Source organism: Phyllostomus discolor, chromosome 4 (genome assembly GCF_004126475.2).
Source record: "Phyllostomus discolor isolate MPI-MPIP mPhyDis1 chromosome 4, mPhyDis1.pri.v3, whole genome shotgun sequence".
Taxonomy (NCBI): domain Eukaryota; kingdom Metazoa; phylum Chordata; class Mammalia; order Chiroptera; family Phyllostomidae; genus Phyllostomus; species Phyllostomus discolor.
The window spans coordinates 167485249-167507711 of NC_040906.2; the positions used below are offsets into that span (position 1 = coordinate 167485249).

The 22463-nt window shown below is 41.3% G+C and overlaps 1 protein-coding gene across 1 annotated transcript in view; it reads left to right on the forward strand.

Annotated features, from left to right (window-relative positions):
• The window catches only part of FIG4 (FIG4 phosphoinositide 5-phosphatase), a 102058-nt gene that overhangs the window by 56906 nt on the left and 22689 nt on the right, over positions 1-22463 (forward strand). The window contains exons 17-22 of the mRNA XM_028510050.2: positions 247-305; positions 1349-1496; positions 4677-4760; positions 6569-6764; positions 8421-8503; positions 12574-12660. Coding sequence (XP_028365851.1) covers positions 247-305; positions 1349-1496; positions 4677-4760; positions 6569-6764; positions 8421-8503; positions 12574-12660 — 657 coding nt within the window. The remainder of the gene's footprint in view (positions 1-246; positions 306-1348; positions 1497-4676; positions 4761-6568; positions 6765-8420; positions 8504-12573; positions 12661-22463) is intronic.

A 22463-nucleotide genomic window follows, 5' to 3' on the forward strand; every position in this document is an offset into this window, starting at 1 on the left:
GCGTTTATGGCATTTTTATAGACCTGTCACATAGTGGAAACAAGAAAGGGGTTGGGACAAGAATTAACATGTTGAAGACTTATTGTGCCAGAAGCTTCACAAACATGTTTTAAAAAGAAAACGAAATTAACTTTGATATATGGGGCAGCATCTTACTGTAGACCGCACAACCACTTTTATCCAGTGAATTGTAGAGAACTAATGTTTACAATTGATCCGTCTTGTCTTTTTTTTTTAACTTTATAGTTACACTTACTGGTGGACACCGGAGGTAATAAAACATTTACCACTGCCTTATGATGAAGGTAGGTATACTGTTTCTCTTTTAGTTTTTATACCAACATACAATGGCCCAGCACAAATAACACCCCTGTTTTATTACAAAATCATAAGCATGTAATTCTCTAATATAACAATATCACACTCAAGCACACCATCTGATATTTTAGGTGAGATGTTCAAGTTAAAACTATACATTATTACAGCCATGTTATTACCCTACCAACGGACTCAAGCAGACCTTACTTCTGCCGGACCCTGTATTTTGGAATGATTCCTAAATGAGCTCAAAGCACTAAATGCTTTGCATATAGTGTTTTATTAGAAAGAAATAAGTGGCTGCTCACTGCTATGTTGCTGTTACAATGGGTAAGCTAAGATATCATGGCATCTTAACTTTTTAAAGGGCAAGGATTGTGTGAAACTTCCTTTATCTAAGTTGGCCAATGTCCTGTATTGTGTCTTACGTTATTAGGTATGTCCCCTAAATAGTTGGAAGATATATTTGTCTGTCATTTTATTTTTTTAAGGACTATTTATTTATATTCAGAGAGAGGGAAAGAAACATCGATGTGTGAGGGAAACCTGGATCGGCTGCCTCTCGCACACCCCCAACTGGGGACCTGGCCCACAACCCAGGCATGTGCCCTGACGGGGAACCAAACCAGTGACATTTAGGTTTGAAGGCCAGTGCTCAGTCCACTGAGCCACAACAGCCAGGACAGATTGTCATTTTGAATTACTGCTGATTATATTTCTAGATATTTGGGGAGAATGGGAAGAAGGGAAGACCATTCACAAGGAGATATAAAAACTTTCCTATATCTAAACTGTGGAAAAGGTTACAGATGTGTATGTAGAAGTACATTTTAGTCACTAAAGTTTAGATTAAATTTTATTGTCAGAAAGGCAGGGAAATATTTGTATTAAAAGAATACGTGGTGTGTACGCACCGAGGCAGGGGCTGAGCTTTGTTCGACACGCTCTCTGTGAATACAGTTGATGTTACAGAAGTGACTGCTAGATGTAATCTAAAGACTTGAAAGGTAACAGACAGTATCTCTCTTAGTTATCTGTGCTGCGAACGTAAAGAAGTTGACAGTGAAGAAATTTCACAGATACGAAGAGGAGATCGACATCCACAACGAGTTCTTCCGACCGTACGAACTGAGCAGTTTTGATGATACCTTTTGCTTGGCTATGACAAGTTCGGCACGGTATGTTGTGAGTACTACTGTAAGGACTTGGGAACTGTAGCTTTCCTAGTTCACACTGGTGTGTCTTATTTTACCGGCAGTCTGTTCTGCAAGCCTGCTAGCAGGTTCAGCCCCTGAATACCTACCTCCCATGGTTGGGAGCCTGCTACTTCAGGAAACAGTCCTCTCTATTGGTAGAAAACTGCATTTAATTTCTTCCCTTTAATAAGTTGAATCTTTCTCCCATTGGTCCTAGTTTGTCATTTGCAATAAATTCAGTTTTTAAAATTGAACATCAGAGTTGAGAGTTAACATAATTAGCAGGAAAAAGCATAGTTTTTAGTACTGAAAGGCTGGGATATGAACCTTAGACCAGCCACTGCCTACCTGTATTACTTTAAGAAAACTATCAAGCTTATCTAAGTCTTAGCTCCTTCATTCCATGTAGATAGGGGTGTGTGTGTGAAACCACACATATATTCACACAAATACTAAGTGCTAATGTAGTACCTAACACAGGTGGATGACTGATGAATGGTGACCGTCATTATATTATGGTTTTTATTGGGCACAAGTCAAGCCCAGTTCCTATTCTGTGTGACAGCTCTTCAGATACTTGAGGAAGTGTAATTAATTTTTTTCAGAGTAAATGTCCTTCATTGTTTCATAACCCATGTGATAGTGTTTTCAGACGTTCCATCCTGGTCTGTCACCTTTGAACAAAGTTTATTTTTTTTGTATCTCTTGTAGACTTTGATGGGGCCTTTTATAAAAATGATAAGACTACAATAAGAAAATTAGACAAAGCAAATCACTTATTATTATATTTAACTACAGTTTACATTTTTGTATTTTAAATTTTCTTCAAATGTGATATATGAATGCCTAAGCTTAACATGGTACATGTAGAAACATATTTTATGGTTTTGTTTCCTAGAAATTACATTTTGCTTCAATTTCAGATAGAAAATTTGGAATTTTTACTTGCTTGGTTTTCAACTAAATTTATTGAAGTTTAGCAAGTTTAACTGTAAGGTCATTGTCACATCCAGAATTTTTCAGTTCAGCAAAGGATGACTGAGGTTACATGTATGTGTAAGTACAGATATATATAGTTGATTCCCTTTATTTACAGGAGTTATGTTCTATAACACTCCTGAAAACACTGAATTAGAAAACATGGAACCTTTGCTCCTAGAAGAATTACAGGGTTAGGTTTCCATAAGCCTCTTGTCACAATGTGTCAACCATTCAATATGTAACCTTGTTTTCTGTGTTTCTGTTTAAAGATACCTTTTTTAATATTGTCAGTTCATTAACATTGAGCACACAGCCAATGGCATTGTAACTCACACCTGAATGAGGCTTCTCTAACACACTTATTTTCTCTGTAACACACAACTTCCTTATGCTTAGAAACACAAGACAGCTTTAGCACTAGTTTGGGAGCCATTTTAGCTAGTGAGATCACAAAAATAAAAGCACAAAAATATGAAAAACATGGTACTAAGTAGACTGTGAAAAGGATACGTGTTTACAGTATGAGAGCTAAAACAAGAAGGCAGAGTTCTGCCTCAGCTGGGAAATGAGCATTGGGTTCCTCTAATTCTTCGCTGTTCGGCACATGCCTGCGTCTGGGGGTGATCATGAAAGCTATGAGTATTGATTTAGGGTGACAAATAAATTTTGGTGAGTAAGCAAATTCTCAAATATGGAGTTGACGAGTAATGAGGATCAACTGTATAGGTTCAAAAGAAAGAAAGAAAAATTAAACCACTTAAATTTTCAAAAACACACAATGAAATACTATTTAGCTGTAACAAAGAAGGAAATCTTATCATGAACAACAGCATGGGTGGACCTGGAAAACATTACGCTAAGTGAAGGAAGCCAGTCAGAGAAAAACAAGAACCGTATGATTTCCCTCATGTGGAATCTAATGAACAAAATGAACTAACAAGTAAAATAGAGGCAGACTCATTGATAGCGAACAAGCTGACAGCTGTCGGGAGGGTGTTGGGGGCTGGGAGGGAGGGATTGAGTAAAAAGAAAAAACTCATGGACACAGACAACAGTGTGGTGGTTGCCAAATGGGGGGAGGTGGGGGAGGGTATAGGGGAGATAAATGGTGATGGGAGGAGACTTGACTTAGGGTGGTGAGCACACACTACAGTGCACAGATGATGTGTTGTGGAACTGTGCATCTGAAACCTATATAATTTTGTTAAGCAGTATCACCCCAATAAATTCAATAGAAAGGAAAAATTGTAAGTAGGAAAAAAACAATTTTAAACTTTTATATTTGCCTATTAAAAAAGAAACTATGGAACACCTTTTAAAAATAAAATGTAATGAGATTATATACAGCAAAAAAAAAAAACAACCCCAACACTTCCAAACTGTTTAAGAGGCATTTTGGGTCGATTCAGTATTACTTTCTTTATCTTAATAAAATGTAACATTAGCTCACACTTGGAACAGCATCCTTGCCAATGACTGTTGCCCTTTTGGCATCCAGTGAGGAGTTGGGTCTGGCTTCAGCAGTAATAGGTAGGCATTGCATAGTGAGGACGTAGCTTTAGCTCTTAGTAGGTGGTAAATTAAAGTTTCTATTTAAAGCATTCCAGCAGGGTTCTAATGAATTGACCTTAGCCTGATGAGGTAGATGCTGATACTTAATTCATACCACTGCCTATTTGATCACTGTGTCAGCCTCCCTCGGTGGTATAGTGTAATAAAAACATTGTCCACAAAACTGAGTGGCTTAGTTTTTTGTCATTGGTTTTTATGAGTTTAATTTTACCTGAAAACTAATCATGATATACAACCAGAGGGTATACATCTTAGCAGTAATTCAGATGTCAACACTGTTCCGGTAAACAAAATCTTAAATTCACAACCACCAGGCCTCATAATCATGAAGAAAATTCACAGTGAAGACTGATAACATTGAAGTTACCTAGTGTCGTTAGTTCATGGGGTTTTGTGGCCCTGTTCACCTCAGCTCCCTGGACATTTGGCTCAGAATACAGAATCAACTCTGTGTTTTGTGTGCTCACAGCTATATGCCTACTCTCACCCACACCTGTGTGTAGCTCTGGGGGCTAGGAAGGAATAGTACAAAAATGTGAATTGAATGGAAGCCAATGTTCTCTGAATGGACAGTGATTCATATGGAATGTTTTTCTCCTCTTTCTTCAGTGACTTTATGCCTAAGACCGTTGGCATTGACCCAAGTCCATTCACTGTGCGTAAACCAGATGAAACTGGAAAGTCAGTATTGGGGTAAGATTTGCATATATGGATAGAATGATGTTTTACTTATTTATTTTAGAGTGAAATGTTAAAGCTTCATGTAAAATAGTATAGCACTTGCAATATACCCTCCACCTGAAACCAACAACTTAAGGTGCATAGGTTGGGGCAGAGCCCACATGCTGCACCTGTACAGGGAGTTTATACCTGGCATCAGGGTCACTGAAGTGGTTCAGCGTGGAAAATGGAATTTTTGGAGTTTCAGCAACGTGGGGCATTTTATTATTTTCAATTAGGAATATCACAGATATAAAGACACATAGCAGATATTATATGCTGTGTACTATAAACAGCTCAGTATCTTTTATTCCCCTCAACATAAAATACTTAGGTAAAAATTTGTATTCACAGTATTTATTTTTTGTTTTGTTTGTAGTATTTATTTTTATTTGCATCCTGAGGAAACATTAAAGCAAATATGCTCAGAGATTAATAGATTTTCTGTGTATTACTGTAACATGGTCTGTTACAGTTATAATATCCAGTAGTACAGGGAAGAAGACGAACCATGTTTACGTCTTCATGCTTAGAGACTGGAGCGAAATGTGTTGTGTTCTAGCATGGGAATCGCTGGTTTTGCCGCTGGCTTGAATAATCCCAGTGATAAGGTTTCTCCTAGACCCTAACCAGAATCCCTGACTGACTGCAGACAGTGTCCCAGTTGTATTAGGAGTGTGTAATGGGGTCCTAATTGGGTCTTAGCCACATGTGATTCATACAATGGGATATATGTTATTCTTTCAGACACACCATTTCTGTGGCTTAACAAAGTGGTTTTAAATAGCGACATGTTAAGCTCTAGACCAGACGCTAAGGAGGTTAAGAGGAAGGATCCTCAGGAGTTTAGAATTCAAGGATTTCCTAGGACAAATACATAAATGACCAGCTATATTAGTATATGGCACAGAAATGCTATCAACTTTGAAATTTTTAGTTGCAAAAAGTCAGAGACTAATTTATTTTCTATCATCTCTAACCCATGGTCACAGAGTATGGCATTTTCCTTTTCTAGAACATTCCAGAATATTATGGCACTTTAAGTCCCTTGTAGATAATTTTTTCCAAAGAATAAAGTATTAAACATTTTTTATAAAAGCTAAAAATTATAAAATATTTTCTCAATTAAAAAAACAATATTCTTACTATTCTCAAATTTGGAACTAAAATATAAGTAAATACTTCTGTAAGTGTCAGTTCTTTCTGTTTGGTTTCCCCATCTATTTCCTACCATTAGAAGCTGTGTTCGGCAAATATAATTACTTACTAGTAACACAATAAATTTTAAAATTTAGCTCATGTTCATCAGTTGCTCGTTACTCTGGCACAAATAATCAGCAGCAACTGCGATTGATAAAAACACAGAAGGGAAGGAAATACACATGGATTTGGCTCGTGACCTTTTCTTGAAGCTTTTACAAGTTACAGCTAATTTTACTAATATCTCAAAACATATGGTCTTTTACTGTACCATACATTTTGAAAATATTGATTTTAGTTACCAAGGAAAGGCACAGTAGGACTTTTCTGCACTGGTTTACACACACGTACTGGCTTATTTCCAAAATTTGTAACAGTTTAAATTCACGTAGGTCAGTACTTGTTATACATTGTAAAGTGTTAAGATTTTCCGTTCAGCACGACTCGAACTCAGAAACTCGTTTTCTCACGGTCACGGTCTCATGCTTCACCAGGACTGAGGCTGTGGGGCAGAGTGATGCACAGTGAGTGTTGAGGGTTCTGTTTAAAGACGCTTCACCTTCATATTGGTCTTTCCAAAGAAACAAAAGCAACAGAGAAGAAGCTGTACTGCAGCGGAAGACGGCAGCCAGCGCCCCGCCACCCCCTAGCGAGGAGGCTGTGTCCAGCAGCTCTGAGGACGACTCTGGGACCGACCGGGAAGACGAGGGCTCTGTCTCCCAGCGCTCCACTCCAGTGAAGATGACCGACACGGGGGACAGTGCCAAAGTGACCGAGGTGCCTGTGGGGGCAGCTTGTGGGGGCCAGCACGAGGCCCTGGGGAATGGTCTCTAAAGCCCTACTTTCAGTTAAAAGGCTGAGAGCTAGAAAGGTCGTTTCTCCCATTCACACCGTGCCAGTATGTGGTGCCCGAGGGCACTGCAGAGAGAAATCCGTTTAGCATAGACAGACGAAAGGAAAGTGGTTTCATTTTGAGATAAAATTGGTGTTTTGCTCCCATGTATAACAGTGAAACTCTTATTACTTTAGAATTGTTAAGAGAATTCTGTCCCTCTTTGGACAGCCCATCCACTTACAGGTTCGTTTATCCCCTTGCTCAGCACAGTGTTGGAATGCAGGCTTTGGACCTGGGCCTCACAGCCTTTGCATGGCCCCGGTGCAGTTTGGTATTACCAACATATACAGGGGAAAAAGGGAAGTAAACAACAAAAGAACCAAATCAGCTTGGGAGGGAAATTTGATTTCTAGAAATAGTGAGAAGCCATTAGAGGTCAATAGGAGAATAAAATGTGATGATACAAGAACTGAATCCATTATCCAAAGAGTTGGCCAAATACAGCCAATTGGCCCAGTCCAAGCAGCTGTTTTTGTAAATAAAGTTTCCAGGCATGCCTATTTGTTTATTCGTGTCTGTGGCTGTTTTTGTACTTTAACAGCAGAATTGAATAGTTACTGTAGGAATGGTATGACCCAAAGAACCTAAAATATTTACTGTCTGGCCCTTTGCAGAAGCATTTGCTAACTCCTGTAGTATACTAAAGTAACTAATAATTATTTAACAGTTTTTTTTTACCCTAAAACAAACTATTTTTAGTAGAAATAAAATGAAATTTTAAAAAGCCATTAACTGAGAAGTTTAGTGAACACAAGGTCTATCCAGAAAAAGTCCAGCCATTGTTAACATAAAGAGAACAGTTTGTGTGACATTGATATAACAAGGAGAGTGGACTGGAGTGTGCATGTGTGACCAAGGATGACCTCATTGTACCTGTCAGTGGGGGTGGTACACACCACTGAGTGAGCATGTGTACTGTGTGACCATCACATTCAAAATGACTGAGCAAGGAGAGCAACAGATCCGCATCAAGTTTTGTGTTAAGCTAGAACATTCCTCCATGGAAACTATTCAGATGATCAGAAGCCCACAGCTATGAGCAGCTGCTGATTGGCAGCTTCATCACAACAACACACCCACTCATGCATCACATCTCATGCAGAGTTTTTGGCAAAACATCAAATCACCCAGGTGACTCAGCCCCACTGCAGACCAGATTTGGTGCCCTGTGACTTCTGCCTTTTCCCAAAACTAAAATCACCTTTGAAAGGGAGGAGATTTCATACCATCATTGAGATTCAGGAAAATATGACGAGGCAGCTGATGGTGATTGGGAGAACTGTGTAAAGTCCCAAGGTGCCTACTTTGAAGAGGACTGAGGTGTCATTGTCCTATGTACAGTGTTTCTTGTATCTTCTTCAATAAATGTCTTTCATATTACATGGCTGGATACTTTCTGGACAGACTGCATAGATTCAAGAAACATTGTGATTTTTTTGTGGAAAAATTCACAGGTTCATTGTCTTTGTTTCTGGAAATAATTAGTATGCTAGATATCTAAAAATTCATCCTGGTTCCTTTTTTTTTTTGAACTGCAGAACATGGTCCAGCCCATGAAAGAAGTATATGGAATTAACCTCTTCGATGGCCTCTCAGAGGACGATCTCTCCGTTTACTCCAGGTAAACTACTATGTAGAGGCTGAGACAAAATGCCAGTGTCTTATTACAGTAACTTACATCTAGTTTAACTTTTCAAAATTAAAATAGTCAATACAGAAGGAAATGAATTCTACCTGGAATACAGCAGTAGCATTTAGAAGTTCAAATTCAGAAACACTGACTTACATTTGGAGGTAAGAGGCCTACTGCCTGCGACTCTTGGTGCCTCTCACGATAAAAATTTATGATGCATACATGTATTTTCACCACCTGCATAGAAGGCGCAGGCTTGAGCACCAACACAGCTCTGCAGAGACAAATCCTCCAGGCTGGGTACAGACGAACCTGAGACACTGCCCACTGGGGACCTTGAGTCGCTTCAGCTCTGGGCCGCTGGTCTGGTGGGAATGGCGTCTGAAGAAGGAAAGGGGAGCCGTGATGTTAGGTACGAGTTCCGAATGTTAAAGACCTTTGAGAGGCTGATCTAACTGAAAGGCGAGGGTCCACCAAAAGCCGTTCCCTGAAATCACGGACAGTTTTCTTGTTTATGTGTGTTTTTCTGAGCAGACTTGTAGTTACCAGCTTCACAAAAGAATCCCTCACCTAGAAATCCTAAAGAAACTGACGAGACCACTGTAAATACTCCCCCAGCCTAATACATGCATTGTACATGCATGAAGACAATTATTTTTTCACTGTTTCCATATAATTTTATTAGCAGTTATTATGCCAGAATTCACATTTACAGGTTCCAAAGGACTGTCTTAGAAAATTCTAAAGCATATGTAATTAGACTTTAACAGTAAGATAGAACATATTCTCATTATAGTACAGCCCTTAAAAAGTGAAGGTAATAGAGAATTAAGGACAGTTCTGTCAAACTGGAAATCACCTGTGTGCATCATTCCCCTTAAAGCAAAGTTCCATGAAGGTATAATATATTTCTATGAATGAATTTCAGTGGCAAACATCACTGGCTTTCAAACAACTGACACTAAAGGAATTTCCAATCAAACACAAGTGCGGTGGCCTGCATTATAGAGTCATGATAATTCTATAATGAAACCCTTCATTCATATAAGTTTGTGTATGTAAATACTAATATAAATGAGCAGTGATCATCCGTTCTTTTTTAAGGAGGGTATTTCATGTCTAGAATTCGTCATCCTGGATATTGCCACCTTTTTTACTTTGAACTAGTAAGATCTGCCATATGGTGTGTAAAATATAAAAGTGTACAGTATTTCTTGACTGCAGAAGCACTGGTGTGACTGCCTCCCTGTCGGACCAGAACCCAGGTGGGCCATTCAGGACTCAGCCACGCCCTCCTCCCCCCTGGACACAGACTTGCAGTCACTTCTCCATCACGTTGTCACAACAGTGCAGCTAACGTCTTTATTAGTTGAAGTGGGCCTTTGTAAGGAGCGTGGGCTGGAAGAATGAATTATCTGGGGTCAGTGACTGAGTGATATGACTCTGCTTGTTGCAGAGGGCCTGAGTAGACTTGTCAAGGACTGACATTGCAGCTCATGTTAATTAAGCTGAAAGTTGCTTCAGGCATGACTTTCACCTGGAGTCTTTTTAGCTCTGACTGCCCCTGAGGGCCCACCTCCAGCTCTCCCACTTTGGGGAGTGAGATATGCTAGTTCAGCCACAGCAGCCCTGGGGAACAGTCTAAGAAGGGTGCAAGGGTGGGCCTGTAGGAAAGGGACTGCTGCAGGGGAGGAGGGACCCATGTCCCAGAATAAGATTCTGTGTTTGCCATTATGAAGATCAACAGGTCCCCCTTTGTGGGGTACAACACTTCTGTGTTTTATCTGTTCTTGAGACAACTCTGTAGTCGTCTGAAGATGTTGTTATCCCTCTTCATAGGCTGAGAGCATGGAAAGAGCTGTTCAGTGACTTATCCTGGAGACCTCTCCTGTGCTTCTTGGGTATCTGTGATCTTAGACTGTGCCATTCTCTTTATTCTCTTGATAATATCAACTGCCTCTGCTTATGCAGACCTGGGGGGAAGGGGCCTGGCCATCTCTTCCTCTCTCTCTGAATAGCCCCTTCCTGGGGTCAGACCTCGCCTATTGGCAGTTGCGGTGTCTCCTCTCTCCTGTCATGGGCATGACTATAGGCAGAGGAAGCCTCCCTCCATCATATCTGGGCATTGGGTGTCTGTGCTGGGGGTGGCCAAGGATGTTCAGGGACTGATTGGGACCCCCTCTTGCCCTAGCTAGGTCCTGGGGCTCTCTTTGTGGCTCCTCTGATCCAGAGAGGAGAGCTTCAAGGGAAGGGTGAGAGCCCATGTAGTTCTGCCCTATATTGTGAAATTCCCTCTCCCATCGCTGTTCTGCACCCAGTTGGCTAGACTCACGAAAGTCCGTGCGTGTAAACATGGTGCCCTCTCCTGGTTTGCCTGTCACAGCTGCCACCTGGGCTGCCTCACAGCATGGTGGGGAGGGAGTCAATGCAGCTAGCACTGGCTTCTGCAGCCTGCCTTCCAGCTGCCTGTTCTCCTGCCAGTTTTTCCTGTGTTGACCCTCAACCATCTTCAGACTTCTGAAGATTTCTTGGCCAAGCCCTGTTCTGTGTACCTTCCTTTGCTTTCAGGTTTTCTGATAGCTTTTGTTTGCTATCTTGACCACATCCAGAAGTTTACTTACTTCCTCAAAGCCTCAGCCCCCTGCCTAATTATTTTTTTTTTTTACTTCTGACCATGACTGTGCAAATGATTTGGTAAGTTTAAAGTTCTGTGCAAATAATAGATGTTGTATGACATTCTTTTAAAAAAATGCATCAAAAATGTTCACTTGGTGAAGATAAATTGGATAAAAGTAAGCTATTTATTTTAGTTTTTTGGTAGCACCATAATGATTTAATAATTGGCAGTTTCTGTAACACTTTGCTTGACCTTTAAAAAAGCTAATTAAAAAATAAATTACAAAAAGTCCACAGTCATCCAAAGAAACTATTTTAAGTAGTAGAACAGTGAAAAGGGGATCAGCCCCTTAATCCTGCCTTGCTACTTTCTTGGGGCACCTTAGAACAGAGCTGCCGGCCGTGCTTCAGACAGGTCTGCTCCTGAGAAATAAGCAGGTGGCCCCCCGCCGGTCACAGGTGTCCTCTTACCTGCTGACGTGGCCTGGGGTGATTCTCTTTGGCTCTGAGATTTAAGACTGGCTTAGTGTTATTCCGGTTTTCTCTAAGGAGCAGTGATATACAATGGTGTTCAGTGGGTGGTCTCCTCAGCCCCTCGAGGTTGAAAATACTCTTTGGAGTAACTGGACTATACTTGGGGATTCTTGTGATCCTAAGGAAACTGAGTCCATGTCTTAGGTTCTCAGCAGCATCCCTGCTTCCGGAGATGGGTCCCTTGTCCGATCCGGCCCTGCCTTGCCCTTTGTCTCATTGCAAACATCTCCCTTAGCATTTCCCCACGTTTCCTGCTGAAGTCACCTGTAGGTGTGTGAGGCTCTGAAAGACCATCTGTTTGGCCTCAGGAACATTTTGGTTCAGTTTTTTAAATTGTGTTTAAATAAACAGAAATGCAATAAGAACACATTTCATGTCATTCTTATAGCTATGGTTCTGACTTACATTTTAATCCCTCCTCCTTATCACCAACCCACTCTAAAATTAGGCAACCATTTATAAGTAAAGTCTTGTGGTACATAGCGTGCTATATTTTGCTGTGTTTATGCACACTCTTTGCCCAAATTTTTGAGGGAAAAATGAGGATGTGCATTATACATGGGTAGTACTAATTCTGTATCTACGTGAATGTTTTTGACTCTTTTACTTATGGTTATGCATTAAAAGTGTAACTCTAAAAAGCAATAATGATATCCATTTGCAAAATAATACCCTGGAATATGATAATCAGTTTTGTTTCTGAGTATAAATAAGTAGAAAATTGAATTAAAAAATGAAAATGAAAGATATTTTTCCTGAAATTTTAGGCCAAAAATGTGGGCATGCAGTATACACAGGAGCACATTATACATGGCAAAATATGGTACTGTTGTTACTTGAGAGCTCATTCCATTTCGTGTGATCTGCTGAATTTATTGCAACTCACGTGTATCTGTTGTGATCTGTAGATTCGTTCAGCTGGGTCAGAGTCAACACAAACCAGACAAGAGCAGCCAGCAGGTCTGTCCCAGGTGCCCGGATGGAGTTATAAAACTGTGAGTACTGGGCTAGACCTTTATGAAAAACACTTGGGGTCACGCCATTCCTCGTGCTTTTTAAAAAAAACTTTGTAAAATGTTTACTTTACTTCGTAAAGTAAAATGTTCTCTTGTCACCACATTAGTATAAGCACTAAGGCATCCCCTCCAGGTACCTTATCCAAGGAAGACTGCGTAGCTGTGGGGGTGGGGACGAGATTGGCAGCCCTGACTGTGCTGACAGTGCATCCCTCAGATGTGGGATTGGAGTCGAAGGAGGCTTCTCTCCACCGGGTAGAGGTGGGATGACAAAATAGCTCTGACCCTGCAGACAGGCTCTTCAAGTTCAACGTAAGACCCTTGAGTGCAGGAATGGGCTGGGCTCTTACGACTGTGAGTCCTTACCAGTTCTGGTAACTTGCTGTAAGTTCAGCAGGTATTTAGTAAATTCTTAAACAGTGCTGGTGTCATATCCTGAATCACAGCTCTACCACTTCTTGTGTTGTTTTGTTTATTTTTACCGTGAGCAAGTAACTTAAGCCTTGTGTAGCCCTGTTTCCTCATGGGCCAATAATCACACCTGCTTTGTAGGAGGGCATTAGGCTTAAGTGAAGAAATGCAAAGTGCTTAGAACAGTGTCTGGACAAAGTTTTCAATAAATGTAATCATTGCCATTATCATCATTTTCTTCATATTGATTGTGATTCTCTGCTCATTGGGACCAAACAAAGCAAAGCTTGTGACCAGAAGAGGCTCTCGGATGCATATGCGCTCAGTTGAGTTTCTTGTAAACAGTGGGTCAGTGTGGAGATTAAAGGAGATGCTATGTAGCAGGTGTTTAGATCAGTGCCTGGCATAGAGCTGACATTTAGTCAAGGCTCTCTTCCCTCTCTTGACCGACTTCATCAGTCAGTCAGCTATTCGATGGACACTGATTGCCTAACCCCACTGTGCACTACATCTGGGTGTTCCTGACTGATGGCTAAGAGGCTGTTGTAGTAAACCAGGGGAAGACTGGTGCTTTAGAGGGTAGTGGCTGGGAGGAGTTTGGAAATGGGATGGATTTGGGGAATATTCAGGAGGCGAAATGGGCAGGACTTGGATGGTGACTCATCTTGGAGGAAGAGGAAGAGGGCCGTATCAAGGATAACCCTTAGGTGTTTTGGTTTGTGTAACAGGTTTCATCGATTCATTCATTGATTCATTTATTCATGTAGCAGATAGGTATTGTGCGTCCCTGTGTTAGGACCATTCAAAGCTGCCCCTTACAAGGTAAGGAGCACTACGGGGGATCCAGTTTGCTTTTGAAGGAGCATTGAAGTGGCCAGTTTAGGAAGCAGTTGAGTCAACTGGTTTGGAATTCAGAAGAGAGCCTTCTGGGGACGTAAATGCACTTGGGTGATGGTTAAAGCCGCTGGGTAAGGAGGAGACCACCTCGGGAAAGGGGGTCGGATGAGAGAAGAGTGGCAGCTATGTAGTGGGGTCTGGTCTCACAGCTGAGATGGAGAGGAACTCCGAGGGAGGCGGAGAGGCCGGTCCCGGAGGGAGGGAGGCCGTATCACAGCCTTCAAAACGGCCCTTTGTCCTTTCGTCTCTCCCTGCCGCTGTTTCTTCTTTGTCTTCCCTTTTTTTTAAAAACATACAAACTCATTAATTTAGACACAGTTTTTCTTTCTTATGTCTAATTAGCATGTGGAAGTATGGGTTCCCAAATGAACTGAAATATTATGTGTCCAAAGAAGGAGAGTATTTGAATGTGTTTGTAAAATAAGAGACTCTGTTAACCAAATTGTATTACACAAATTGATTATTCCATTAAAATAATATGGCACAACTTAGGAGAAGATGACAAAATTAATATAGCATACAAAACAAAAGAAAAACGTTTTCCTATTTTCTTTAACATTGGGACTACTTTGACCCACAATGGATCTTGAGGTTATTACTTTTAAATTCTTCTCTTAAAATATTTAGTACTTGCTTTTCTGAGTTCTAACACATGAAAATCACGTGGATCTAGATTTTTTTAACCTTTCCAATTAATTAGTGAAGAATCTAACATGAATGGTTTTTTGCACAACATCTTCAGCAGGATAACAAAGAGCCTGGTAGGCTCTGCATTGTGTTGTCATGGCAACTGCCCAAGAGTGGTGTTGTTTTTGTGTGTGTCTGTGTTTGTGCATTGGTGTGCACTTAAAAATGGAAACCCTGTAACTGGGTTCTTAAAATACCCACAATGCAGTTTTATATTTCTAAAAGCTCTGATAAAACCAAGAGAGTTTTGATTTATGTGAGATTATTGAAATTCTCATCTAGTTATATTTTAGGTTCTAGTAGATTTTAAAGTGGTAGTAAGTTTATTTTAAGTTCATATCCATATGTATCTACTCATCTCTGGATAATTCATAATGTGACCAAGTTTTCTTGCAATCATGAGGCAACCAATGTTTCTTTTCTAAATATGTCTTAAGTACAACCCCAGAGGTGCAGACACCTGGATGGGGGAGCTGGACACTTCTGCCCAGGGCCTTGCAGGACATTTTCTAGAGGTGGGTGTTAAACCCAGACCTGCTGAGGTCCACGCTGTCGGCCCACGTAGAGCTGCGTTTTGTTTGAGCAATCCCTCGTTGTGACGCGCACCACTTCCGAAGTGGGTGGGTGGTGACCAGGGACAAGGAACCTCGGCCAGCATTTACTGAGCACTCAGTGTGGCATGGACACCGTTCCCCGTTCCTTAGCCTGCATTCACTCCACTCCCACAGGGACCCTGTGGCACGCATCTCACTGTCACCTTCCTTCCGCAGATGGGAAACTGGAGCACAGAGAAGTGTGAAACTTGTCCGAGGTCAGACAGCTGTCCGGATCCAAACCGCACAGGCTGGCTAGCCATCACTAAGCTGTAACTGCCCAGTGCGACCCCCTTTCATAACCACAGTGGTAGAAATTCTTTATCATTAGCATGAACATTCTTCCCTTTGATTCTTTGACATGATCTCTATGCAGACGTAATATTTCTTCTCTGTTGATCTTGAATTAAAAACAAAAACATTTTAAGGTAATATGCCCCATTCTTTTCCCAGGACCCGGTCTGTTGTCCCGAATGAGGACGTGCGTCCTGGGCAGGCACGCCCTGCTCGACTCATGAAATGGCGCAGACGCTGTTTCCCCGTCGGCAGAACGGCATCGCTGCTGTTCAGGGTTATCACTCCCCTTCTAGGTTATAGGTCATAAGTTCTTAGAGGGCAGCCCCTCTTCATGTCCCCTGCTGCCCCTAGAATAGCACCTGAAACTGAGGACTCAGCAAATACTTACTGAAATGGACTGAATCTCACCTCACCCCAATCCCTTCCGTTGCTGTCAGAGTCTGTATGAGGCCCCCCGAGAATCCCCAGAGGCCCCCCTTACCCAGCGTCTCCCTGGTTTCTAGCCATCCTCCCAGTGGTTTCCCCCCCCAACAATGCTGAACATTTCCTAGTTCTTCCCCTGTGCTGTTTTCTGCTCACAAGCCTTCCCCACACCCTCCTGTTTCTTTTTGTTTTTGTTCTTCACCTACTGCCTTCTGATAAAAGAAATGAGCACACCAAGGTTTTAGCTTTTTTTCCTTTTTCTACCCTGCTTCTTCCTGCACCCGTGAGCAAAGGCAGGGTACTGTGCGAGGGCAGGTGGGGCCAACCTGTTCTCATTTTACACTCCCACCAGTTCTCTGGCAGTTTTAAACTAAGCAACAAATGCCAATCAGTGTAGGTTAAAAAGAACATGAGCACATATATTATTAGTGCCTGCTATTCTGTGGCTTACCTATTCCAGGAAGATGTCTCAGTCATTTAGAAATTACCTCTAAGACATGGTACAAAATTTAACACATGGAGTTTGGATAAATAGTGTCCAGTTTAGGATTTCTTCAGTTCAGGATGAGCTGAAATGTAGTATAAGGTAAATAAGTGTTTTTTAGGACCATGAGGTTGAATTTGTTCCTGAAGTGCATCCTGTAAGAAGCCTGTGTTGACCTTAGAATGAACGCCCCTGGGTACGAGCTTCTGTCAGGGAAGTGTTCCACAAGTCAGAGGGTGCTCTTGCACAGTCAGAGTTAGCACAGCTTTTTACACTAAAGAGAAGAATGTGACACAATGGCCATGATGAGCTCTACTTTGTTTCCTTTTCATGGCAGCGTTGGCAGTCATGTGCTGCCTCTGCAGGAGTCGCGGTGGGAGTCCCCCCACCCCACGCACTTCATCTGGTCCTTGCAGAGGATGCTCTGGTCTCTGTGCTGCAGGCCAAATGATTTCAGCTGTAGTGGGGAACTCTTGTTATCTTTCCCAAACACTGGGGGGCACAGTTTTTAAAGGCTGAAGGATTAGAGCAGTTGGGAGGCCAGGATCAATGATTAATCAGCTAATTCCCTCCGCAGGCAGGAGATGGTGATAGGAGACATCTTGGCAGCCCAAGGAGGCTGTGACCTCTTCTCCCCCAGAAATCACCTCCACAGTCTTTCTTGCTTTTTTCATTCTGGCCTTTTCTCTCTTTTTCTTTAGCCTTCTCTGGCTTTTCCTGTATATCTTTTTAAAAAACATTTATTTATTTATTTATTTATTTATTTATTTATAGAGAGAGGGGGTGAGAAAGAGAGGGAACATGTTATGCAAGACGTACATCAGTCTGTTCCCTCTTGCATGCCTGCAACTGGGGACCTGGCCTGCAACCCAGGCATGTGCCCTGGGAATCGAACCAGCAACCTTTCAGTCTGCAGACCGGCACTCAAACCACTGAGCCACACCAGCCAGGGCTCCTGTACATCTCTTCTGTTTCTAAATTAGCTTGTTCTGTCTCACCTCTTCCCCTGCCCCCAGCTCATTTCTTTTATTTTTTCTGTCCTTTCTTCTTCACCATCCTCTCTCCATTCCTTCCAGGGTATAATTTTAAAATACAGTAACCTCTCCAAAGCACAAGTTTCCTTCATGTATTCCAGGACAGTGCTTTTCAGGCTGTAATTCTTGACTCCTTAGTGAAGTCAGGAAATTAATTCAGTAGGCCTCCACACAGGGAAATGCAATAAAACTGAACTGAGTCCAATAAAAAGTGTCAGTGCATGGTGTATAGTATGGCTAAGTCTTAGTTCATGAAAATTTGCTTCTGTGCATAAATGTAGCTTCATCAGTACACGCAAATAAATATGTGTGTACCGATTTGCCATGCAAAGTGCCTTCCTTACTATGGGTAACAGTCACAGGTGTCACAGGTGGGTATAGGTAGCCGTGTTCTTGGTGATTGCAAACAGTAAATTGAACCAGACACACAGAGTTTATAGCAGAAAGAGAGAGTGCAGATTTATTTAGCAATAGTACACTCCACAGAACATGGGAGCAGGTCAGCTCTCAGCAGAGATTGACCCTCAGTGGCCAGAGGGATTCTATTCTTATAGTGTATCTATTTCCTGGATAGTTTTGGTGGGCTTGTATTGTGCATGTACAAGTAGTTATATTACTTTTAAGCTACTGTTCATGTGGTCTCCAATGATTTTCCTTGATTGTGGGAGAGGGGTCCCACAATACTAATTTATTATAATGCTATTATAATGAAGCAGGGGTCACATAGCATCTTCTGTGCACGTGCAGTCATGATTCACCATGATTTAGCACTTTTCCAGAAAGCGGGAACCACTGGTCTTAGAACAGGGTCTCTGTCCTGTATGGTGTCCTTTATCTTAGCCCGGAGGCTCTGCGGGAGTTTCCTCGCCCCTGACTATCTCCTGCCGCAGTATGAATGCACCTCTTCTGGAACCACGTGAATTAGAAACTCAGCTCCATTCCTGGCCTCTAGGCACTGAATAAATGCTCGCTGATTGAATGAACATATGTGTGAGTAATTCCTGTGGAAAGTAATTAGAAAAGGAGAAGAGATAGGTCAGGAAGAAAAGGGGACAGGAAGAGACGAGAGAGGTTTCTGTGGTATATCCATTGTAGGTAAAATAAACGTAGGCCCTAGAAAACACATTCTTGTTACTTAGGCCTGACTGAGAGCTGGGTGATCATGCAAGGAAAGGACGTAAGCAGGAAGGTACGGCTGAAAGTCAGAATGAACAAGCCATTAGGTAAAGTGGATGCTTCTTTGAATATCATCTACAAAAGCATCTGCATACTGTTAAACAAGATAAGTTTAATGGAATGGTGGATTTGTTGAAACTTTCAGGGAGGGCTATCCTGCAAGGTTTTTAGCATGTAAGGAATAATAAATGTAAATTTAACTGTGGGTGCTTGTGTTATTAATTTAAGGTATCTAAAATGACCTTCATATTGCTTTAATTAAGTGTATTCCTTGTTTTATTTTGGTGACTACAAAGCGCACCATTTATAGAAGTTTCACAGGAAGTCTTAAGTACCCACCCCCCTCAATGTGGGGTTTTGTCGTCGTTTTCTGAGGAACCTAGATCTCTGTAAGGCAAGGTACAACTGGTAAGAGACACGAAAGGCACTAAACGACATAGTGAGTGCTCCTCACCATGCGCCAGGTTAAGTGCTCACAGCACACAGTTGAATGAGATAGAGCCCCTGCCCCCGAGGGTGTACCTTGTCAGGTTTACATTGTCACCATTCCGGGTGGTGGAGGACTGTGAAGGTGTTAGCAGAGGAGGCTGTGGGACTACAGGGAAGAATGCAAATCAGAGATTCCTGGGCAGAGGTAAATTCTAAGGGACAGATGAAGTTATCTGGTTGAAGAAAGGTAAGAGGGAATAGGGCAGAAGCTCCGGACGCCACTTTTGAAGACCCATCTATGATGCTGTGTGTCTGATGCCAGGGGATAATCGAGGAAGAGGCGAGAGACGGACGGTAGGAACAGGATCAGGAGGAGATGCTGAGTGAGGGAGAGTGACTCTTATTTTATTAAAAGCCCGTTTTAATCAGGGGAGTGATAGGCCTATATTTGCATTTTAGAAAGGTCACTCTGGAGTTAGTGTGGAGAATGGATTGGAGGCAGGGAGATAAACAACGTATCTGTTGGAAAGAGGGCAAAGCGATTGGAGTAGCACTGGCAACTGAAATAAAGAAGGGTTATTTTGTAAAAGGAGAATTGTAGGGCTTGGTGAAACTTGGTGGTGGATTCGTTGTGAAGATCGTGAGAGGCAGCAGCTTTCTCGCTTGGGTGACGAGATACGGCGGTGGGTCACCAGGATTGGAAATGCATGACAAACCAGATTTGGGGGCTCAGGTGGTTTTTTGTGACAATCTGGGACACCCAAGATGCCTTTCTGGAGCTAAAGAGGTTTTAGATTAAACAGAGTCACTAATTTGGTTTTTTTCTGCTCTTGATTTAAAAAGCAAGTAAAATTTCTTAACTTCTGAAGGGATCCAGGTTAAATAGATTACTTCGTACTTAGAAATTTCCTGGAGATTTGTGGTCACATTGAAGTGGAAAACAATCCTTTAATCACCGATAAAGAGGAAGAATTTATTATGGTGTTCTGGTGTATTTTTAGCTCCTACAACACAGCCTTGTTTTTTACACGAGCAAGCAGGTTAATTCTGTGGGAACAGATCTGGGTATCTGATATGACCGTGTGAGGGGTATTACTCATGGGCTTTCTTAGCTTTGTGTGCAAGAACCGCATTTTGTAACTATAACTGTTTAACCTTTTGATATTTTGCTGTGCTACCTGCAAATTACCGCCCATTTGTGTACGGGAGGTGAGTGGGAAGCCTGGGGGCAGGCGGAAGGGTCGCTGCACCTGTGCCGTGTCACCATGGCTCCCTGACAGCCGTTTCCTGTGCACAGTGAAGCTGTCTGCCCGGGAGTGATGTATTCATTGCTTTTTTCTTTGACCGTATACAGGAGATCTTTTCAGCTAAGATAAATTTTTGGTTGAAATGAAAAACAATTTGTTTATTTAAATGTAGCTTTACCATCCTATGTGTGACTTAGGACCCATTGGGGCTTTTACCCATGGTTTTGAAAATAAAATACAGATTCCATTGAGTCCTAATTGTGTTTAGAATTCACCAATAATCTTTTAAATGCTATATAAGTATTTTTTCATATCTAATATTATAACGTTGCTATTTATTTTCCTTATGGTTTCATAAAAAAATTGAGAAATACCACCATGGAAATTAATCACATTGTGTCTTCATAATGAAAAGGTTGCTCACGTGCTATCGACGTCCTTCTGCCATCCCTCCCAGTTCCAGGGGGACAGAACGTCCTCAGTAAATAGAACCCTCCATGTGGTATTTTTAATCTGAAGCAAATCAAAAACGACTACGAGTTACTTGAGGCCAGGGCTCATCTGCCTTGGTATCCCCAGTATAGAGTAAGCATTAAACATAAGTTATAGATGAGTAATATTTGATATTCAATGTTTTTACCTCTTTTAAGAATATCATGCAAAATTAAATGTGAGGGAGTAAGAGAAGTGCCAGGATTAACAAACTGAAGCAAATGGCAAGGAAAATGATAAATGTGTGTTAGGTTTTTATCTTACTATAGTTCGTTTTCAGTTTTAGATGTTACAATTCAGAGTTCTTGGCAGGTATCTCAGGATTTTTCAATCGACAAACTGTTGCTGACCTTATTCATTTATACCTTATGTTAGTAGGATGGGCTGAAGTTACGATCATGATTTTTAAAGTTAAATTCAAATGTTTTTCCTGCTTTTTTGAAATATAATTGACACAACATGTTAAGTGTAAGGTGTACAGTGTAATGATTTGGTATGTGCATGCAGTGCAGAATGATTACCACAGGAAGGTTAGTTGACATCTCCATCCCCTCACATTGCTTCTGTGTGTGTGTGTGTGTGTGCGCGCGTGCTCATTTGTGGTAAGAACTTTCAAAATCTATTCCCTTAGCAACTTTCAAATATATAATACCATATTATTAACTATAGTCACCATGCTGTGCATTCTCTCCCCAGAACTTATAACTGGAAGTTTGTACCTTTGGACTACCTTCACCTAGTTTTCCCTACCTCCCACCCCTGCCTCTGGCAACCAGGAATCTGTTCTGTTCCTTTGAGTTTGGGTTTGGTTTTCTTTTTATTTCCACATGTTAGTGAGATCACACAGTATTTTTCTTTCTCTGTATGACCTAGTTCACTTAGTAGAATGCCCTCAAGGTCCCTCCATGTTGCAAATGGCAAGGTTTCCTTCTTATGACTGCACATCTGTAGACACTTAGGTTGCTTTCACGTCTTGGTTATGATAAATAATGCCATAATGAACGTGGGCACACATATCTTTTCAAGTTAGTGTTTTTTTTTCCTTTGGGTAAATGCCTAGAATTGGTATTGCTGAATCAGATGATAGTTCTATTTTTAATTTCTTGAGGAACCTATAGTTTACCTTAGTCCCTATACCAGTTTACATTTTCACCAACAGTGAACAAGGGTTCCTACCCTTTTCTCCACGCCCCAGCCAGCACTTCTTATCTCTTATGTTTTCCATAATAGCTATTCTGTGAATTAATGGATTATTGTGCTTTTGATTTGCATTTCCCTGATGATTAGTGATGTTGAGCACCTTTTCATGTTCCTGTTAACCATTTATATGTCTTATTTGGAGAAATGTCTCTTCAAGTCCTTTGCCCATTTTTAATTGGATTATATGGTTTTTGCTATCGAGCGGTATGAGTTCTTTATATATTTTGGATATTAACCCCTTACCAAGTAAGGGGTTTACAAATATTTTCTCCCATTTCTCCCATTCTGTAGCTTGCTTTTTCACTTTGCTGATCATTTCTTTTGCTGCACAGAAGCTTTTCCGTTTGATATAGCCTTTGTTTATTTTCGCTTTTGTTGCTTGTAATTTTGGTATTATATCCATAAAGTCATT